The sequence below is a fragment of the Helicoverpa zea genome, chromosome 4 (assembly GCF_022581195.2).
Source record: "Helicoverpa zea isolate HzStark_Cry1AcR chromosome 4, ilHelZeax1.1, whole genome shotgun sequence".
Classification (NCBI taxonomy): Eukaryota; Metazoa; Arthropoda; class Insecta; order Lepidoptera; family Noctuidae; genus Helicoverpa; species Helicoverpa zea.
The window spans coordinates 3,807,959-3,823,684 of NC_061455.1; the positions used below are offsets into that span (position 1 = coordinate 3,807,959).

Below are 15,726 nucleotides of genomic sequence, written 5' to 3' on the forward strand. Positions count from 1 at the left end.
GGACTTTATGGTGTTTAACATTGGAACGTTTTTTTTAGGTTATATTTTTAATCAAAATTAATTTATTTCTTGAAAAGATTAAGTATTCATAAGGTACTTAAATAGGTTTACACATATGTATGTCCTTCTTTATTCAAGGTAAACATATTGTGCCTGCCGGGGCTGCGGGTTGTTCGAAAGAGATACCGCGGCCCTGGTACATAAAAGGCCTATGACACACGGAACACGACGGTTTTTAGTCAGTAAGAGTCTGACACTCCCTCACCGCTGCTAACCCACAGCGGGAGGGGTCATTTGATGATTTTTAACGTCGGAAAAAAAAAAAAAAAAAAGGTAAACATATTGTTGTATATGCTTAGGGTAGGGTATGGTTTTGCAAAACAAACTAAAACATATTTTTTCACAAAAATATACCTATTTTAAAATAATGATTTTAAATGAAGCATAACACAAAGCAATGTTTGATGTTAGCTGTATTTACTTTGTAAATTGGAGAGACCTTGATGTCAATAAGTAGTTGTTTGGTTCGGAAAAATGCCAGATGTTTAAATACTTACACATTTTCCTTGTAGCAACAAAGTAAGGAGCCTTAGAGTACCCACAAACTGCAAAGTTAACCGTCGGCCGACAGTTGACCCGATGGTTAGCAATGTTCTAAAATCATCTAGATTCCAATATTATGATCGTTTTCAGAGGTTCTGATACCGGCTAAATACCTGATCTTTGTAATGTGCGTACTACCTTATATAGGTACCGTATCTTCATACTGATTTATGAGCTGAAACAAACTATCGGCCGACTTAAAGTTGGCAGTGTGTCACTCTTATACTTTGTACATATGTGTGCACTATTTACTTACACTTATTATACTACGCCGTATGTTCTGTGACGAAAATAAGCCTGGCCTGAGGCTTTACTTTCTATTCCCAAGTTGGGTTATTTATCAGGTTGTCCCATTTTCTTCTATACTCGTAATAGATATCTATTTTAATGGCTTGCTATATTGTTTGCTTACATGTGTCTAAAAATATTAAAGCTAAACTTAGACCATAGGTAGTCAGGTACACTTAACTTAAGCTGAAAAAAAAACGAGACAAAATAATATTAATAGATACATAATTAAGATACTTATTTTATTTTTGCGATAGGTATTAGCTTTCAGTATACTAAAGATAAATAGGGCATGAATTGAATTTCTAAAGACATCATCATCAGCCTCCCTTACCCCAATGTTATTTGGGGTCGTCGCAGCATGTTTTCTTCTTCCACACTCTTTTATCAGCCGTCATCTAACAAATAAGTAACATTCTTTCTACCCAAATTGGCTTTCATCCAAGTCTTTTCAATGACCAAAATATTTCTTAAAAAAAAAAAATTACTTATTTATAAAAACTGTCTCCACGTAAATAATATAAGGTAAAAGCAATCGGCTCCATGAAATTGTGATGGATATTTACTTGGTAATCCTATGAATATTAAACTGCAATTAACATACGTTACATATCGTGAGCAAATGTGATTAATTTCAGTGTGGGCATAAGATCTGTTATATTTTAACGAGTATTGGGTTCTTCATCGAGAAAGGTCTTGCTTGAGATCTGGAAAAGGCCATGGTAAGTTATTAATTAACTTGTGTGATGGGTGCTGACACAACTGATAAATTACATATAGCTACATATAAACATATTATAACACCCAGACCACGGCCAACAAGCATGCTCATCATACAAATGTCGGCAGTCCGGCATGGTGACCATTGCGCCGTCGAGGTCTTCAAATTAGATTAGAATAAATTTGTCACTATTTGTCTTAGATGATGTGATTTTCAACAAGTATAGTAAGTACACTTTAATAAGTGACTAGGTATTATTTTTTTTTCATTTTATAACTCCATTTCCGTTACCTTTGAAACCTTACAAAGATATTTAATAAAAATAAAAAAGTAATAGTAGCTTTTCAATAACTGTAAAAACTGAACTTAGAAAAATCAATTTTCAATTCGCTCCATGAAATTGCTTGAGGAAATACGACTTTGCAATAGGTAGGTCGGTGGGTGAATTACATTGAAAAATGTCCATTACAATAATTAATTTCCCAGTGATGTTGCCCTATTTCCAATTAACGGGAAAGAAAAGTAAAAACACGCAAGTACGCTCGCGAACGAAAGACATTCGAGTTTTTTAAATCACAATTTGGAAGGTCGTTAAATATTTTCGTTCAATTTAGGCGTACTTTTGTTTGCTGAGAAGAATTTTCGTTTACATTACTGTTGTAAATATTGGAATGTTGTTTTAAAGGAATTCGGGAGGAAAAGGCTTTTTTGCAAAATAAAATAAATTAATATAAATAGTTGCGTTACGAAATTTGTTTTGATTCTAGGAACATTTTTTCTGGGTTTTGTTTCACCTAGTCCAACACTTTAGGACTTCAGTGTACCTATTCGTCTAATTTACTCGACCGTTAAATAACTTCGTCAGTTAATTTGAAAGGTGCATTTAGTTCTAATGGGGAACGAAAACATGTTTGTGTAATTGGTGTTCTTACTTTATTAATTAAATAACTATTTGTGTACACACCGATTTAAAAACTGTTTTATAAGATAGCCCATTTGTTGAGAAGGTATTCAGATGACGCGCGCTGTTACTTACTACTGACTTTCTGTCATCGTACAGCAGTGAGATTATTCAAGCGCGTTTTTCAAAACAGTAGTCAGCCGATGATCCAACAAATTAAGCCTCAAATAGATATTGACTATGTCTGTTTTCGATTAACAGAGATCAGTAGATTACTAATGATTCATACTGACCAATATGATTCAGGCATGTAAACGAAGAAGATTAGTCATCCGCACTAAAATAAACCGGCCAAGTGCGAGTCGGACTCGCGCACCGAGGGTTCCGTACAAATGCTGTACAGATAAAAAGTGAGTTTCGCGCCAACCGTTCAGTTTAGAACAATCATAGTTATGGTAATTTCGTGAGAGTCAAAATAGTTAATATTTTTTATTTTATAATATAACTAAAATAGTAGGCCAGTACCTTGTAAAAGTTATTTTATTGAAGTTATTTATATACAACATTTTATAGTCATCATTCAGAAATCTGATTGAAAATAACTGTCTTACATGTCTTAAAGGTCATGGGGCATATCTGACCCGCTTTGTAAAAAGTGGCGGACATGAATCAAAGTAGTTTTAAATCGTGGAGAATGGTATGACGTTTCTTTGAATATAAATATTTTATTAAAATTCCATGGAGACGAATGTCCAGGATCGTTTGAAAAATATAAAAGACAAGCAGTTTCAGAGGATTGTACAGGTTGCAATGCTAGTTTTTATTGTTAAAGACATTTCATAAAGAAGGAAGGTGCCAATCCGGATGACCAGGATCTGATAAGGATCTGAAAACCCTGAGAAATCGAGGGCAACTCTTGAATATTGTAGGCACGCATCGAGTCATAACCAGACATGTGAGTGTATTTTTGAGGGTACTGGTAAACAGTGAAGGTTTGGAGCTGATTTGATTATTGAGACTACAGAGAGTCAAGGGAACTCCCGAACGGTATGTTGCAACTACCACGTGTTTGGGGATATTTTATTCGTATTGGCGAAGACTTTCCACAAAGATAGGTTTGACTGCCATTGTGGGATCGACAGCTAAGATCAGATATAGTTATGGGAACTCCTTTACAATTTATAACGTAACCTTGTGTTGGAGCTTATTTTATTTTAGGTGATGAGAATTCACTACTAACTTGGGTTAAAGCAGCCATTGCAGGAATGGGATCTTTTATTTTTGAGGGATTAATCACCTAAAGAGCCCCAGTTTCAGGTTTTTTCGAAACCGCCGGACGACTTGTAGCTTTCGAATTGTAACAACGACTTCTAGAGAGTAGGATTCGGGGCTGCTGGCTTTACGTTTCTAGAGCCTTGACAAAAGTGTAATTCTGTCCCTTTCTTTGTTTTATAAAGTCGGCATTATTTTATTTTGTAGCATTTTACAAACAAATCCAACTTCAAACATATAAAAAAGCAACAAGAAAACAAAAGCAAGAAAGAAATTAAAAAGATGTTAGGTGCATCGGTCTAGAAGTCGGTGTCTAGCTAGAGGATGCATCTATATTTATTTAACCACCGAGATCTAGACCGATGCATATAAACAGTTTTGTTGAGAAGTTGTTTTTTTTTGTAAAAAGTTTTTATTTTTAACTTTTGTGAAAAGTTCTCGTCAATACGAATAATATAAGCCCAAACACGACGTAACTAAAACATACCGAGTTCTCTCGACTTTCTCACGTCTCCATCATCAGATAAGCTCTTAACCTTCACTGTTTGATAGTATCACCAGACATACATCTGAGAATCAAGTTTTAATCCTATGCATGCCTACAATTTCTGATAGTTGCCCTCGATTTCTCAGGATTTCCATCATCAGATCCTGACCTGATGACAATGGAAATAAACGGCGAGTATACTCTTTCACTACAAAGAAATGATTTCTCAAATCCGTCAAACTTGGTCGTTTAAATTCCCCATTGAAATGAGGAAAATATTTGATGTTTACACCTGATTTTCTCTAGATTCCCATGGTTCACATTGATGCGACTAATGCCATAGTAAATCAGAGCCTTTATCATTATACTGTGCTATATTTCGTTCGTATCCGCCGTGGGTATGGTTTTCATACTAAGGTGCCCAATGACCTTTGAATGATTTAAAATTTTTCACAGTTTAGAGGCCATTATATAAGAAGTGTTTGATATGAATTTCACGTTTTATTCAAAACTTTAATATCTCAACGCGTTCATGTGAAAAAGGGTAGGTAGTAATTATTAAAATTAGTTTATAATTATTAAAAAAATATTTTATGTCATGTAAGCAAAAATAATATTTTAATATTTTATGTAACTTCAAATTTATCATTTTCGCAATTTTTCCTTTATCTGTACTATATAACGTTGCTTCGTGCCGAATTTTAAGATTCTGAGTTCACGGGAAGTACCTTGTAGGTTTTGATTCCCTAGCGTGTGACGGAAATTCGTCTAAGGTGTCGGTAAAACTGCTGTATCTTTTGATCGCGTTAACTTAGAAGTTTGATTTTTTGACTGCCTAAAGGGACAATAAACCTTGGTATTTGATTTAAATTTCAATTTGATACCTTTATTCGTTCGTGAGAAATAAGGTAGTAAGTTTCATTTTATTAAAATATTTTTTTTTATATTATATAACTAAAAAAATGAGATTTTCGAAATTTTTCCTATATTTGCATTATATGACAATGCTTCGTGCCAAATTTCAAGACTCTGAGTTTACGGGAAGTATCCTGTAGGTTTTGATTCCTTTGCGAGTGTCGAAAATTTGTTGAAAATATCGACATAATCGGATGTATCTTGTGATTGGCTTGGTTTAGAAGATTGATATTTTCACAGCTTAAAGGGACAATAGACCTGAGTATTTCATGTGAATTTCAGCTTGATACGTCCACGCGTTCTTGAGATAAAGGGTCTTGACAGACAGACAGACAGACAGACAGACAGACAGACAGACAGACAGACAGACGGACAACAAAGTGATCCTATAAGGGTTCCGTTTTTTCCTTTCGAGGTACGGAACCCTAAAAGTTGAAATTTAATTAAACTTTCGGTATCTGAGATAAGTTTTTATGCACTAGCTTCTGCCGGCGGTTTCCACTGCACTACTATTGTATCAGACCGACTAAAATCTTGTATTGTATTCACGATTACTTTCAAAATTAACTGTCCGCCAACCATCTGGCTAACTAGTATAATGGGTCAGCTTAGTCTGCCGTGTGCAAAGGCTCATAATGAGACAAATAATTCTAACTATATTATGGGTCGACAGTTTAGTCTGCCATGTGCAAAGACGGGACATAAAGAATGGGACAATTAGTTTACTAATAATGAACTGTGAAACACAAAATGATGAGATATTACTTAACTTTTTAACTAAAGGAGGGTATAAAATAAACCACAAGGTATTAAGTTCTGTCCAGTCCTAACCTAACCTAACAGAACATAGGTCAGGAACAGAACATATCTATGAGTAATCTACTCTGACTATCTATATGTTTTGTGCGTGAATTGGCTGGCCAGCTGGTACGCATATCAGTTATCGTGATGAGCAACTATAATTACGGATACTAAATACTGCCGCATGATTAACACTAATTAATCAGATATGATAACGTGAAATATAAATAAATTTGAAATATTTATCATCTCCGTCTATTTATTTAGCATTCTCTTAAATTAACACTCGTGTGCTAACCGTCCCAGATGCAAAAATTTTTTTTAAAATGATCTGAAAATACCAAATCCTAAAATGGTGTACAAAGAATTATTTTTAGTATTTTTATATTTAGTTAGTATAGTGCATAGTTCCAATGGAGTGGAAAGAAGAATAGGGGCGTTAGATAACCAGTTATATGAAGATGTGTTGGATGCTGAGCAGTGCGATCGCCAAATACAGTACATTAAAAATAATACGCTGTTGTTGCTGCAATGTAAGTAAATACTTGGTCACATATTATAATATTTTTTCCTTCGTACTCTCAAGACTAAACTCTAGAGTCTAAGATCTAGTAGTGGCACAGTGCTGTGGATTTCATTTCCGAGTCGTATCTTGTTTTTGAGGATTTTTAGAAACTTTTATTAAGTAACCCGAAGTCCACGTAAATGTCGGTACTGGTTCTAATCTCTCTTCGGTCGTGTCGGATTGTCAACATGATGATGATGATGATGTTCTCCTAGCCGATTATCGGCTTCGACGGCTGTTCTCATGAAAGAAGATCAGCCAATTGAGCAGGACATATTATACCTCCGGGATGTTTTAAGAAAGTCTCTAAAACTCACAAAGCGATTTCGGCCTGACCCGGAAATCGAACCCGAGACCTCGTGCTCAGCATCCACGCTTACAACAGCTAGACCAATGAGCAGGCCAACATATCAAGCTATGATATAGTGAGGCAACTGGGAATAATAAGTGAATTTGCGCATTTTTTATGCAATATAAAATAAGCATGTTTTGCGCAGCTGGCTGATCTATTCAGAGAGAGTAGTTGCCATGGCCGCCAATCGGCCAAGACTACCAATACTAGTATTTTTAGTGGGTCTTCAAATAATGTTCATGAATATTTATTTTTCAGTCATGGACTCCGGTTTCAGGACTCCGAGAGGGGTTTTAACAGGCAACACAGTAGACATGGGAAATTACCACCAATGTCTAGGAATTGACCATACTAACCCAGAAGAAGATATGCATATTCAGGGCAAATATGCTACTATTTATGTGCCACTGATTCAGACTTTAAACTGGCCTAGTCCACAGCATACAGTATCAACGCAATTTGATCCAACAACCCTACAGTTGGACCCAGAACTTGCTGACAAGATACAGGAATATAATATTATGCGAAAGGAATTACTTATGTTTAGTGGAAACTTTGAAAAAGATGATGGTTATTATTTACATGATGAAAACGAAAGGTAAGTCAAACAGTGTAATTTTTTAAATTAATAACAACAATGATCGAGTCATTCGTCATCTCGACACACTTAACTCACCACGAATGTGGACACACGACATGGTGAAACTCAAAATTTTAACATTTATCATGTCTTCAACTCGACACGTTAAAATTTTGATCCGTGTCCAGTTAGTGAAACTTAAATTATACACTTATTGTGTTTGTTGCTTCTTCGTGCTCAAACGGTTGCAACAATTCCGATAGAATCTGTTTCTCCGAAGCCTAAAATATATCTTTCAGAATTTAAACTCCAATATAAATTTTTAAAATTTTGCAATCATCAGGTCCTATTTTGGTTGATTTTATATGCTGTTTACCAAGTGCTCATTAAAATTTCTATATTTTTCAGGAGCGTACCACCGAATCCATATATTCAATCATTCCGGCTAGCATTGTGCACACCTAGACCCTGCACTATAGAGCAAGCTATAACTTCCTTCTTTTTCAACGTCACCGCTATTGGCTTTAATTTCGTAGACGACTTCACTCGAATTGCCGACGATAAGCCTTGGTCAGCGGCCGATACTATCGCTGTGTAAGTATTATCAGGATATCTTATGAGCAGTTGGCAACTGTCAGTATTCGAGGGATAGTACCATTTTTGGTACTGACTGACAAAAACTGCCAACTGCAATAAAAAAACACCCAGACTATACCCATTACAGTCAAATACAAGTATATGTAGGTCAGATACAAAAAAAAACTGCCAAAAAAATTCCTTATTGATACTCATTTCTGCTCGTGTAATTAATCGTGCAGCCTTTTCTGATCTTAATATTGAAATATAAAGGTTTTTTGTAATAAAGTTAGGTACTATTAATTAATATTATTGTTGTTTTTGTGCTACTGTATAATGTGGCTACGGGTGTATGTATTTTAATTATAGGGTTCCGTAATAAACGGGTAAAAGAAAAGTATTGCTGAGGCTTCGCAGTCCGTGTGTTTGTCCGTCTGTAAACAGGCTACATTTCATAAACCATAATAGCTAGACAGTTGTTTACTGAAAAGGAAAAAAAATATTAGAGGCTCCCATGCAACAAACAATTTTTTTTGATAATCGTACGGAACTTTTTCTCCTATCAGATTATTTTTTTAAATTGCCGTTTGATACCAACTTTATTTTGCTTTGATTATAGTGATACAAAGATAATGATTTATCTTATCAATAGGAAATGCAGACTTCGGGAATACCTACGTCAATATGTTTAATCTTACGGAAAATATTTATATTATTTTTGTATCACATTTCCATTTCATTTCGTAAATAAATAAAAATACTGTCCGTCGTAATTTTTACTAATATTTGAAATATGAAAGTCACACTTTCAGTCGTTTTCATATCAAAAGTACGATATAATAGGAGTAGATTCCCCCAGGACGCGGGCGGAACCGCGGATAACAGCTTGTATTATTAATATGTAGGTAGATAAGATGATTGATGTTAACGCGTTTGTTTTTTTTTTTTTCAGAGTCTTTTTTTCATTACTCGGTATTGTAACCTTACTCAGTACAAGTTACGATTTATGCCATCGATTCGTATTTAAGAAAGGTAAGTTTTTCACCATCAGTTCTCTAAGTTTTTGATTTTGAACTGACTTTCCAAAAAAAAGTATTTCCTTTGGAAATAACAAACCGATTGATATACAATCAAATCAAAATGTAATCAGTACTATCAATTATGTATTTGTTATTTAATTTCATGACTTGCTTTGATAACAATCTTGTTGCTACCTTAAATTATTCAAAGCAATATTATTACTTAGAGTTCCTTTTTGTTTTTAATCTCCCTTATTTCTTATTTTACATGTTTTTTTTTAATAAATTGTCATTATTATTTCCAGATCCAAAACAAATGAGCACACTAGGCCGATCATTCTCAGTATACACGAATGGGCAAAGGTTAACGACCTTCAGTACTACAGCTGGAAGTATGCAATGTCTTGATGGTATCAGAACTTTGGCCATGGTGTGGGTCGTGGTGGGCCATACCTACAGTACCGAACCGACCCAACAAAACCTTCTTGAAGTCTACGATGTAAGACTTGTTTAATTTACTGCCAGTTTTACCGGTTACTGATAAAGTCTCTTAAAGGTTATCAGGAACTTATTTGATAGATAAACTACTTGGTTTTACAGTCTTGTAATATCTGGCAGAAATTATTAGCGTCCTTTTTTCTGTCAGATAAAATGACTATCGGATAACTAATCGACACTTTATCGATAACCAGTAAACCGAGCATATAGTCTTATGGTTATGACATAGTAATTTTGAAATAACTATGTAGAAAAATGTAGGAAATTGCTACTTAATGTGGAATAAAAATCGAAAGTTTATCATTCCGATAAACACAAAAATATTATTGCTATAAAAATTCAAATATCGATAACAGTTGACTGCACTGCTTCTTTAATTTTATCGATTATCGATTAATCGAGATGCGATTATATATTATGAAATTTTGTTTGATTGCAGTGGTTGTTTTCCACAAGAGGTCTGTGGATAACTGGAGCCTCTATGACGGTAGATACATTTTTCACAATAGCTGGGATACTTCTAGTCTACACCACTGTTAACAAGATGAATCAAGGTAAGTTTCTTGAATATTCTGGTGGTTGCAATCGCGACTGCTATGACTGAGCTCTCCGGTTCGATTCCTGGTTGAAATCACTTTGTGGGTTTTATAAACTTACAAAGCAGCCCGTAGTCTGGAAGTTGATGATTGATTCACTCGTTTAGCGGAGGGCACGTTAATGTCGGTCCTGCCCCTGATCTCTCTCCGGTCGTGTCGGATTACCATCGCATCGGGCTAGGAGAGTGAAGGAATAGTGAGTGCACCTGTGTCTGCGCAAATGTTGTGCACTATAATATGTCCTGATCTCCTTATATGAGAACAGCCGCCTAAATCAGCCTTGGAAGTATTATTCTGATCGTAATTATCCGTTTAATTTAACAGTTTTACCGTTAAATTATCCGTTTAATTTGGCAGTAAAAATATCTTAAAAATCCCAGCGACATAAATTATTAATTTACGAATCACATAATTGATAACATATTATTATGTAAGTGCAGGTTATTTCTAATTATCAGATAGTAAAATTGATCTTTAAAGACCATATGATCTTGCCTTACATAAGTCAAATATAAAAAGATTGTGGGAGTGATTTATGGTTGACTAATACCTTTTTCAAATGCTCACAAGACCTTTCCCTTCCCGAGCGGGGCTGACAAGGACCAAGGCCAGCCGGGGCTGCGGGATTGTTCGAAAGAGTTACCGCGGCCCTGGTACATAAAGGGCTTAAGATGGAGTATGATGAGGTTTTAGTCAGTAAAAGTCGAAGAATCCTCACGCTGTTAACAAACAGCGGGAGTGGTCTTTCCCATAAAAAAAATACTTTCCTTTTCCAAGGTCATTCATTAGATCCTAATTCCAGTTTCATTAATTTGGCATGCTTTATAATAAATCTTGTAATTTATTTCAGTAACATTTGTAAAGAACATCCACTGGTTCTACCTGAACCGCTTCGTCAGGCTGACCCCACTCCTGGCTGTGGCTGCACTGCTCCAAGCTTCATACTTCAATAGATTCACGGACGGGCCCTTTTGGTTAACAGTAGCCGGCTACACGAACAACTGTAGAAAAAACTGGTGGTCTACTCTTCTTTATGTGCAAAATTACGTACACGTGGAAGAAATGGTATGTCATCATTTCTGTCTTGAATGTAAATTATCAATATTTTAACTCCTAACTGAAGTATGTCTCATACTCCATCCCCTGAGATAAAATATAATGAGTAACGTCCTAAAGAACATAATTGGGAACCCTGCGGGATTGCTCGAAAGTGTTACCGCGGCCCTGGTACATTGAAGGCCTTCGAATAAACATGATGGGTTTTAGTCAGTGACAGTCTGACACTCCCCTCACTCTTACTATCCACAGCGAGAGGAGTCATTTGATTATTTTCTATCAAAAAATAAAAATAATATCTTTTGGGACTCCTAACACAAGATTAAGAGCAAAACGTAATTAGTCCGATTATTCTTCTGTTTCAGTGTGTCGCTCACTCCTGGTATGTGGCCATAGACTTCCAACTCTATGTGGTCTCACCTTTGGTTCTCATTTGGGTCGTAAGTGGCAAGAAACTCTACTCTTGGATTGGCTTAATCGGTTCTTTTGCGGCAATACTTGTATCGTCGACAATTTATAATTTCCACCACAATTTGCCTGCACACAGTGTTGTTCCAGCGTAAGTACTTTAGTAATTTTATAATGAAATCAAAGAAACTATTCTGATTCGATTTAAAAAATATGATCTGTTTTTTATGATATATTTTTGTACACTTCCAACTTACTCTTCCCTATTGCATCTCTCTATTGCTCTAAGGTTTGCTGTTAGAGAACCCAACTCTGGGTTAAGCTCACCCTTGTACATAAATTATCTGTGTGTTTGTATTAAATTTGTTTGTGTAAAAATAGAAAATTAAAATGTATTGGTATCATGAATTCGATTATAGCTATATTTGGCACTCTTACCGTCCCAATAGAATATTATAGATTTGTGTCTTGTATTTAATTTCTTCATAATAAAAACTTTAATTTTATGTTTCAGCCGTTTTCCTGAATTACATGATTTCATGGTAAAGTACTACTTCAACGCGCTATGTCGTGCTGGTCCGTTCTTCGTCGGCATGATCTTTGGATACGTTTTGCATCTTTACCGTAAAACTAGATTGCAAATACCATGGGTAAGTTTGATGTTGCAAATGAGAACATTATTGAGTGCGATTAAATTTCAAGCCTTGGATTCTATATTACGTTGGGAATTTCGGGTCGAATGTCATGAGAACACTCTATCAACCTATTGATTGATATAAAAATCTCTATAATAAGATCCACGAACTCACTCTTCTTATCATTAATTTTCAGATCTTAGCCTTATTCTTCTGGGCGTGCTCTGCTGGTATTATCGGAGGTATCTTCTACTTCATATACAGAGTCTTGCAATATGATTGGGACAACGATTTTATGGATAATTTTATGAATTCATTCATGAGGTCTGGCTATGCGTGTGCTATCTCCTGGTTGGTCATAGCATGTGTGCATGGTTACGCTGGTAAGTGTAAATCAGTTATAATCTCATCTTCTTCTCCAATGTTTTGTATCATTACTCTCATTTTGTACCATTGCGTCAGTGTAAGTTTATTTTTTCTCATTTACAGGTCCTATCAATTGGTTCCTTTCTCTCGAAGTATGGAGATTACCAGCTCGCTTGTCATACGGAATGTATTTGTTCCACTACCCGCTACAGTTTTCTTTGAATGGCACGATGTTAGCACCTAGTTATTTCTCCGTCGGCGCCTATGTAAGTATTGCATTTAATTACTATTTCATTTTCCATTGTTTTTAATTAACCTCAAAAAGAATTCAAAAAGAATAAAAAATAAGAAGTAGTACAGAACAGAAAAAAATCATATACTTGAAGACTTTTTTCTCCTGCACTATTTTTTTATTTTTCTTTCACAGGCATTCAAATCGTTGGCATACTTGTCTTATGCATTCATATGGTCCTTCGTGTTAACTCTTCTTGTGGACTCTCCAATAACAGTTCTTTTTAAAATGCTGATGGATAAGGGTATGTTTTACTTAATATTAGTACTTTACATTTTATTGTGATCCAAAAGGGATCCTTCTGTCACGATAAAGTAGGGTATTTAATATGCTTAATGAGGTTTTTTATTGAATGTTAATGTATTTGCTTATATTTCAGCAAAGCCAAAGAAACCTGCTGTGCAACCGAATGAAGTAACTAAACAGGATCATTTCGAGAATAATGCAGATATCAATGGCAATCCGAGATCCATGAAAGAACTTGAAATGAACAAAGCAGATGATGGAAATTCTGAAGGTGCAAAAGAAGTAGCCGTTTTGAATTCTGATTCTAATGAAGCATTAGCAAAATCAAACAATGCAAGCAATATTAACGATACTGATGCTATTGTTAATACGAAGGATGAGAATGAAACGAAAAAAGGAATAGTTTAACTCGAAGCACACATGAATAAGTAATATTTAATTTTTCCACTCATTATATCGATGGATCTTTCGTCTTCTTAATTCGGATAAAAACCGAAGAATGTATTAAGCCTTTTTACAGAAAAAGATTCATTGCAAACCAAGGCTGGCATCATCTGAACTGTCTCAAACCAAACATGGCTCATTGCCATTATACAATCTGAACCCGAACGCCTCGTTAGTTCACTTGTAACTGATCGTTTTGGTCGTGTCAAAAACGACTTTGTATTCGTAGGTGGGTGCATTACAGTGAAAAATGACCATTTCCCAATAATTAATTTCCAAGTGATGAAAAGTAAAAACACTCAAGTATGCTCGCGAGCGAAAGACATTCGTGTTTTTTAAATCACAATTTGGAAGGTCGTTAAATATTTTCGTTCAATTTAGGCGTACTTTTGTTTGCTTAGAAGAATGATCCTTAACATTACTGTTGTAAATATTGGAATGTTGTTTTAAAGGAATTCGGGAGGAAAAGGCTTTTTGCTCAATAAATTAATGTAAAGAGTTGTTGAGTTATGAAATTTGTTTCGATGTTAAAAACTCTTATTCCTGACAATTCTTATGTTATAATAAGTAGTAGATGCAAATCCAAACTAATATTATAAATGCGAAAGTAACTCTGTCTGTCTGTCTGTCTGTCTTTCTGTCTGTCTGTCTGTCTTTTCTTCACGCCTAAACTACTGAACCGATTTGTGTGAAATTTGGTACAGACATAGTTTGAAACTTGAGAAAGGACATAGGATAGTTTTTATTACAATAAAAAAATAAAAATAAAAATAAAATTATTCCGGACATATAGCGCCATCTATTGGTCAAATCAAAAATCTGCTGGTAGTCACTATTCCACGCGAACGAAGTTGCGGGCAAAGGCTAGTTAGTTATAAGAAGTAGTCGATTTTGCATGCTTGTTTTATAAGTATGTTTGTTTACAAAGTCATATTTATTGTTATTGGTTCATACAAGAGCTATACGTACTTAGCAATACTACGTTAAACATTAAATAAATATAACTATTATTCTCATAAAGTTTCGTTTTTTTTAAGTTTCTTGCGTACAATATAAATTGTAGAATTTACTGAATCAATTATGACCTGCTAAAACAATTGTTATATATTAATGATCATCCTGAATGCGTTAATTAATTGTATTAACTAGATCAATTAGCATGGCGATTAGTTTATTATCAATTAGTAATTATGTTATGACTAATAAATTTCATGAGTATAGAATATTGTAATCCGCACGGTATTATCATAGTTTGATCTATGAGAATGTGTACTTATACAAAATATTATATCCAATAATGTTCGAAAACAGTCTTATAAGAAAATATTTAAGCTGAAAATAAGCAATCATACATAAAAAATGATCTTTAAATCATTAAAATACTTGTGTTACTTTCCCTGCAAAACTGTTGAATCAGGTTCATTCACACAAATACGGATTCAAACACTCATGCATTCTTTTTTTCTTATTTTTTAAATACTTGTTACAACTTTATTTCAAGTAAAAAAAAATAAGCGTGGTTTTTATGCACTTGATAGGTTATATAAATTTGTAATATTAATCGCGTATAGGATAATACTGGCTAATCAATTGCTTAGACATTGTGATAAGAAATCAGATATTTAATCAGTTGTGGGATATCACGAGCTCAAACGTGAAAACCATCATCTGCCTAGTCTTTTCCCAACTATGTTGGGATCGGCTTTCAGTCTCACCGAATGCAACTTTTCCCGTGTTTTACGTGGAGCGAATGCCTGTCTCAGCTCTTCAGTCTTTTTTCACCTTTACATTTCTCACTCGTTCCGCCGCCTCCTTTTCTAGCATGACTGCTTCGTATTCGAATTCTATCGATTCGTGCTTCTCGCCCCGGACTATGGCTTTAACTAAGGCTGGACGTGAGGGTTTGAGTTAGAGAGAAACGAGAACACAGCGCTGAACACAGTGTGCTGCACACAGGGGCACATTGGGCGCTGAACACAGGGTGCTCTGCACACAGGGGCACATAGAGCGCTGAACACAGGGTGCTGCACACAGGGGCACATAGGGCGCTGAACACAGGGCGCTGCGCTGCTCCGGGAACCCAATAAAACGGACCCAATAAAGAC

The 15,726-nt window shown here is 35.2% G+C and overlaps 1 protein-coding gene across 2 annotated transcripts; it reads left to right on the top strand.

Annotated features, from left to right (window-relative positions):
* Positions 1-7,952: 7,952 nt before the first annotated feature.
* On the top strand, positions 7,953-14,131 carry LOC124629999 (O-acyltransferase like protein-like). 2 transcript variants are annotated; one of them, XM_047163702.1, is made up of 11 exons: positions 7,953-8,079; positions 9,014-9,093; positions 9,386-9,579; positions 10,018-10,132; positions 11,025-11,239; positions 11,596-11,789; positions 12,153-12,288; positions 12,470-12,656; positions 12,763-12,905; positions 13,067-13,175; positions 13,311-14,131. In XM_047163702.1, the coding sequence occupies exons 3-11, from the start codon at positions 9,397-9,399 to the stop codon at positions 13,583-13,585; spliced, it is 1,557 nt and encodes a 518-aa protein (XP_047019658.1). In that variant the 5' UTR covers positions 7,953-8,079; positions 9,014-9,093; positions 9,386-9,396; the 3' UTR covers positions 13,586-14,131. The 2 variants fall into 2 exon arrangements, with proteins under 2 accessions (XP_047019658.1, XP_047019657.1); XM_047163701.1 differs by having other exon boundaries at positions 9,014-9,579.
* Positions 14,132-15,726: the final 1,595 nt, after the last annotated feature.

Bases quoted from the DNA above. Each gene is read 5' to 3' on its own strand.
- LOC124629999 (XM_047163701.1), top strand. From the start codon at position 9,223: ATGTATTTGTTATTTAATTTCATGACTTGCTTTGATAACAATCTTGTT. The intron at 12,289-12,469 runs GTAAGTTTGATG...ATTAATTTTCAG, and splicing joins CTAGATTGCAAATACCATGG to ATCTTAGCCTTATTCTTCTG. The intron at 12,906-13,066 runs GTAAGTATTGCA...TTTCTTTCACAG, and splicing joins ATTTCTCCGTCGGCGCCTAT to GCATTCAAATCGTTGGCATA.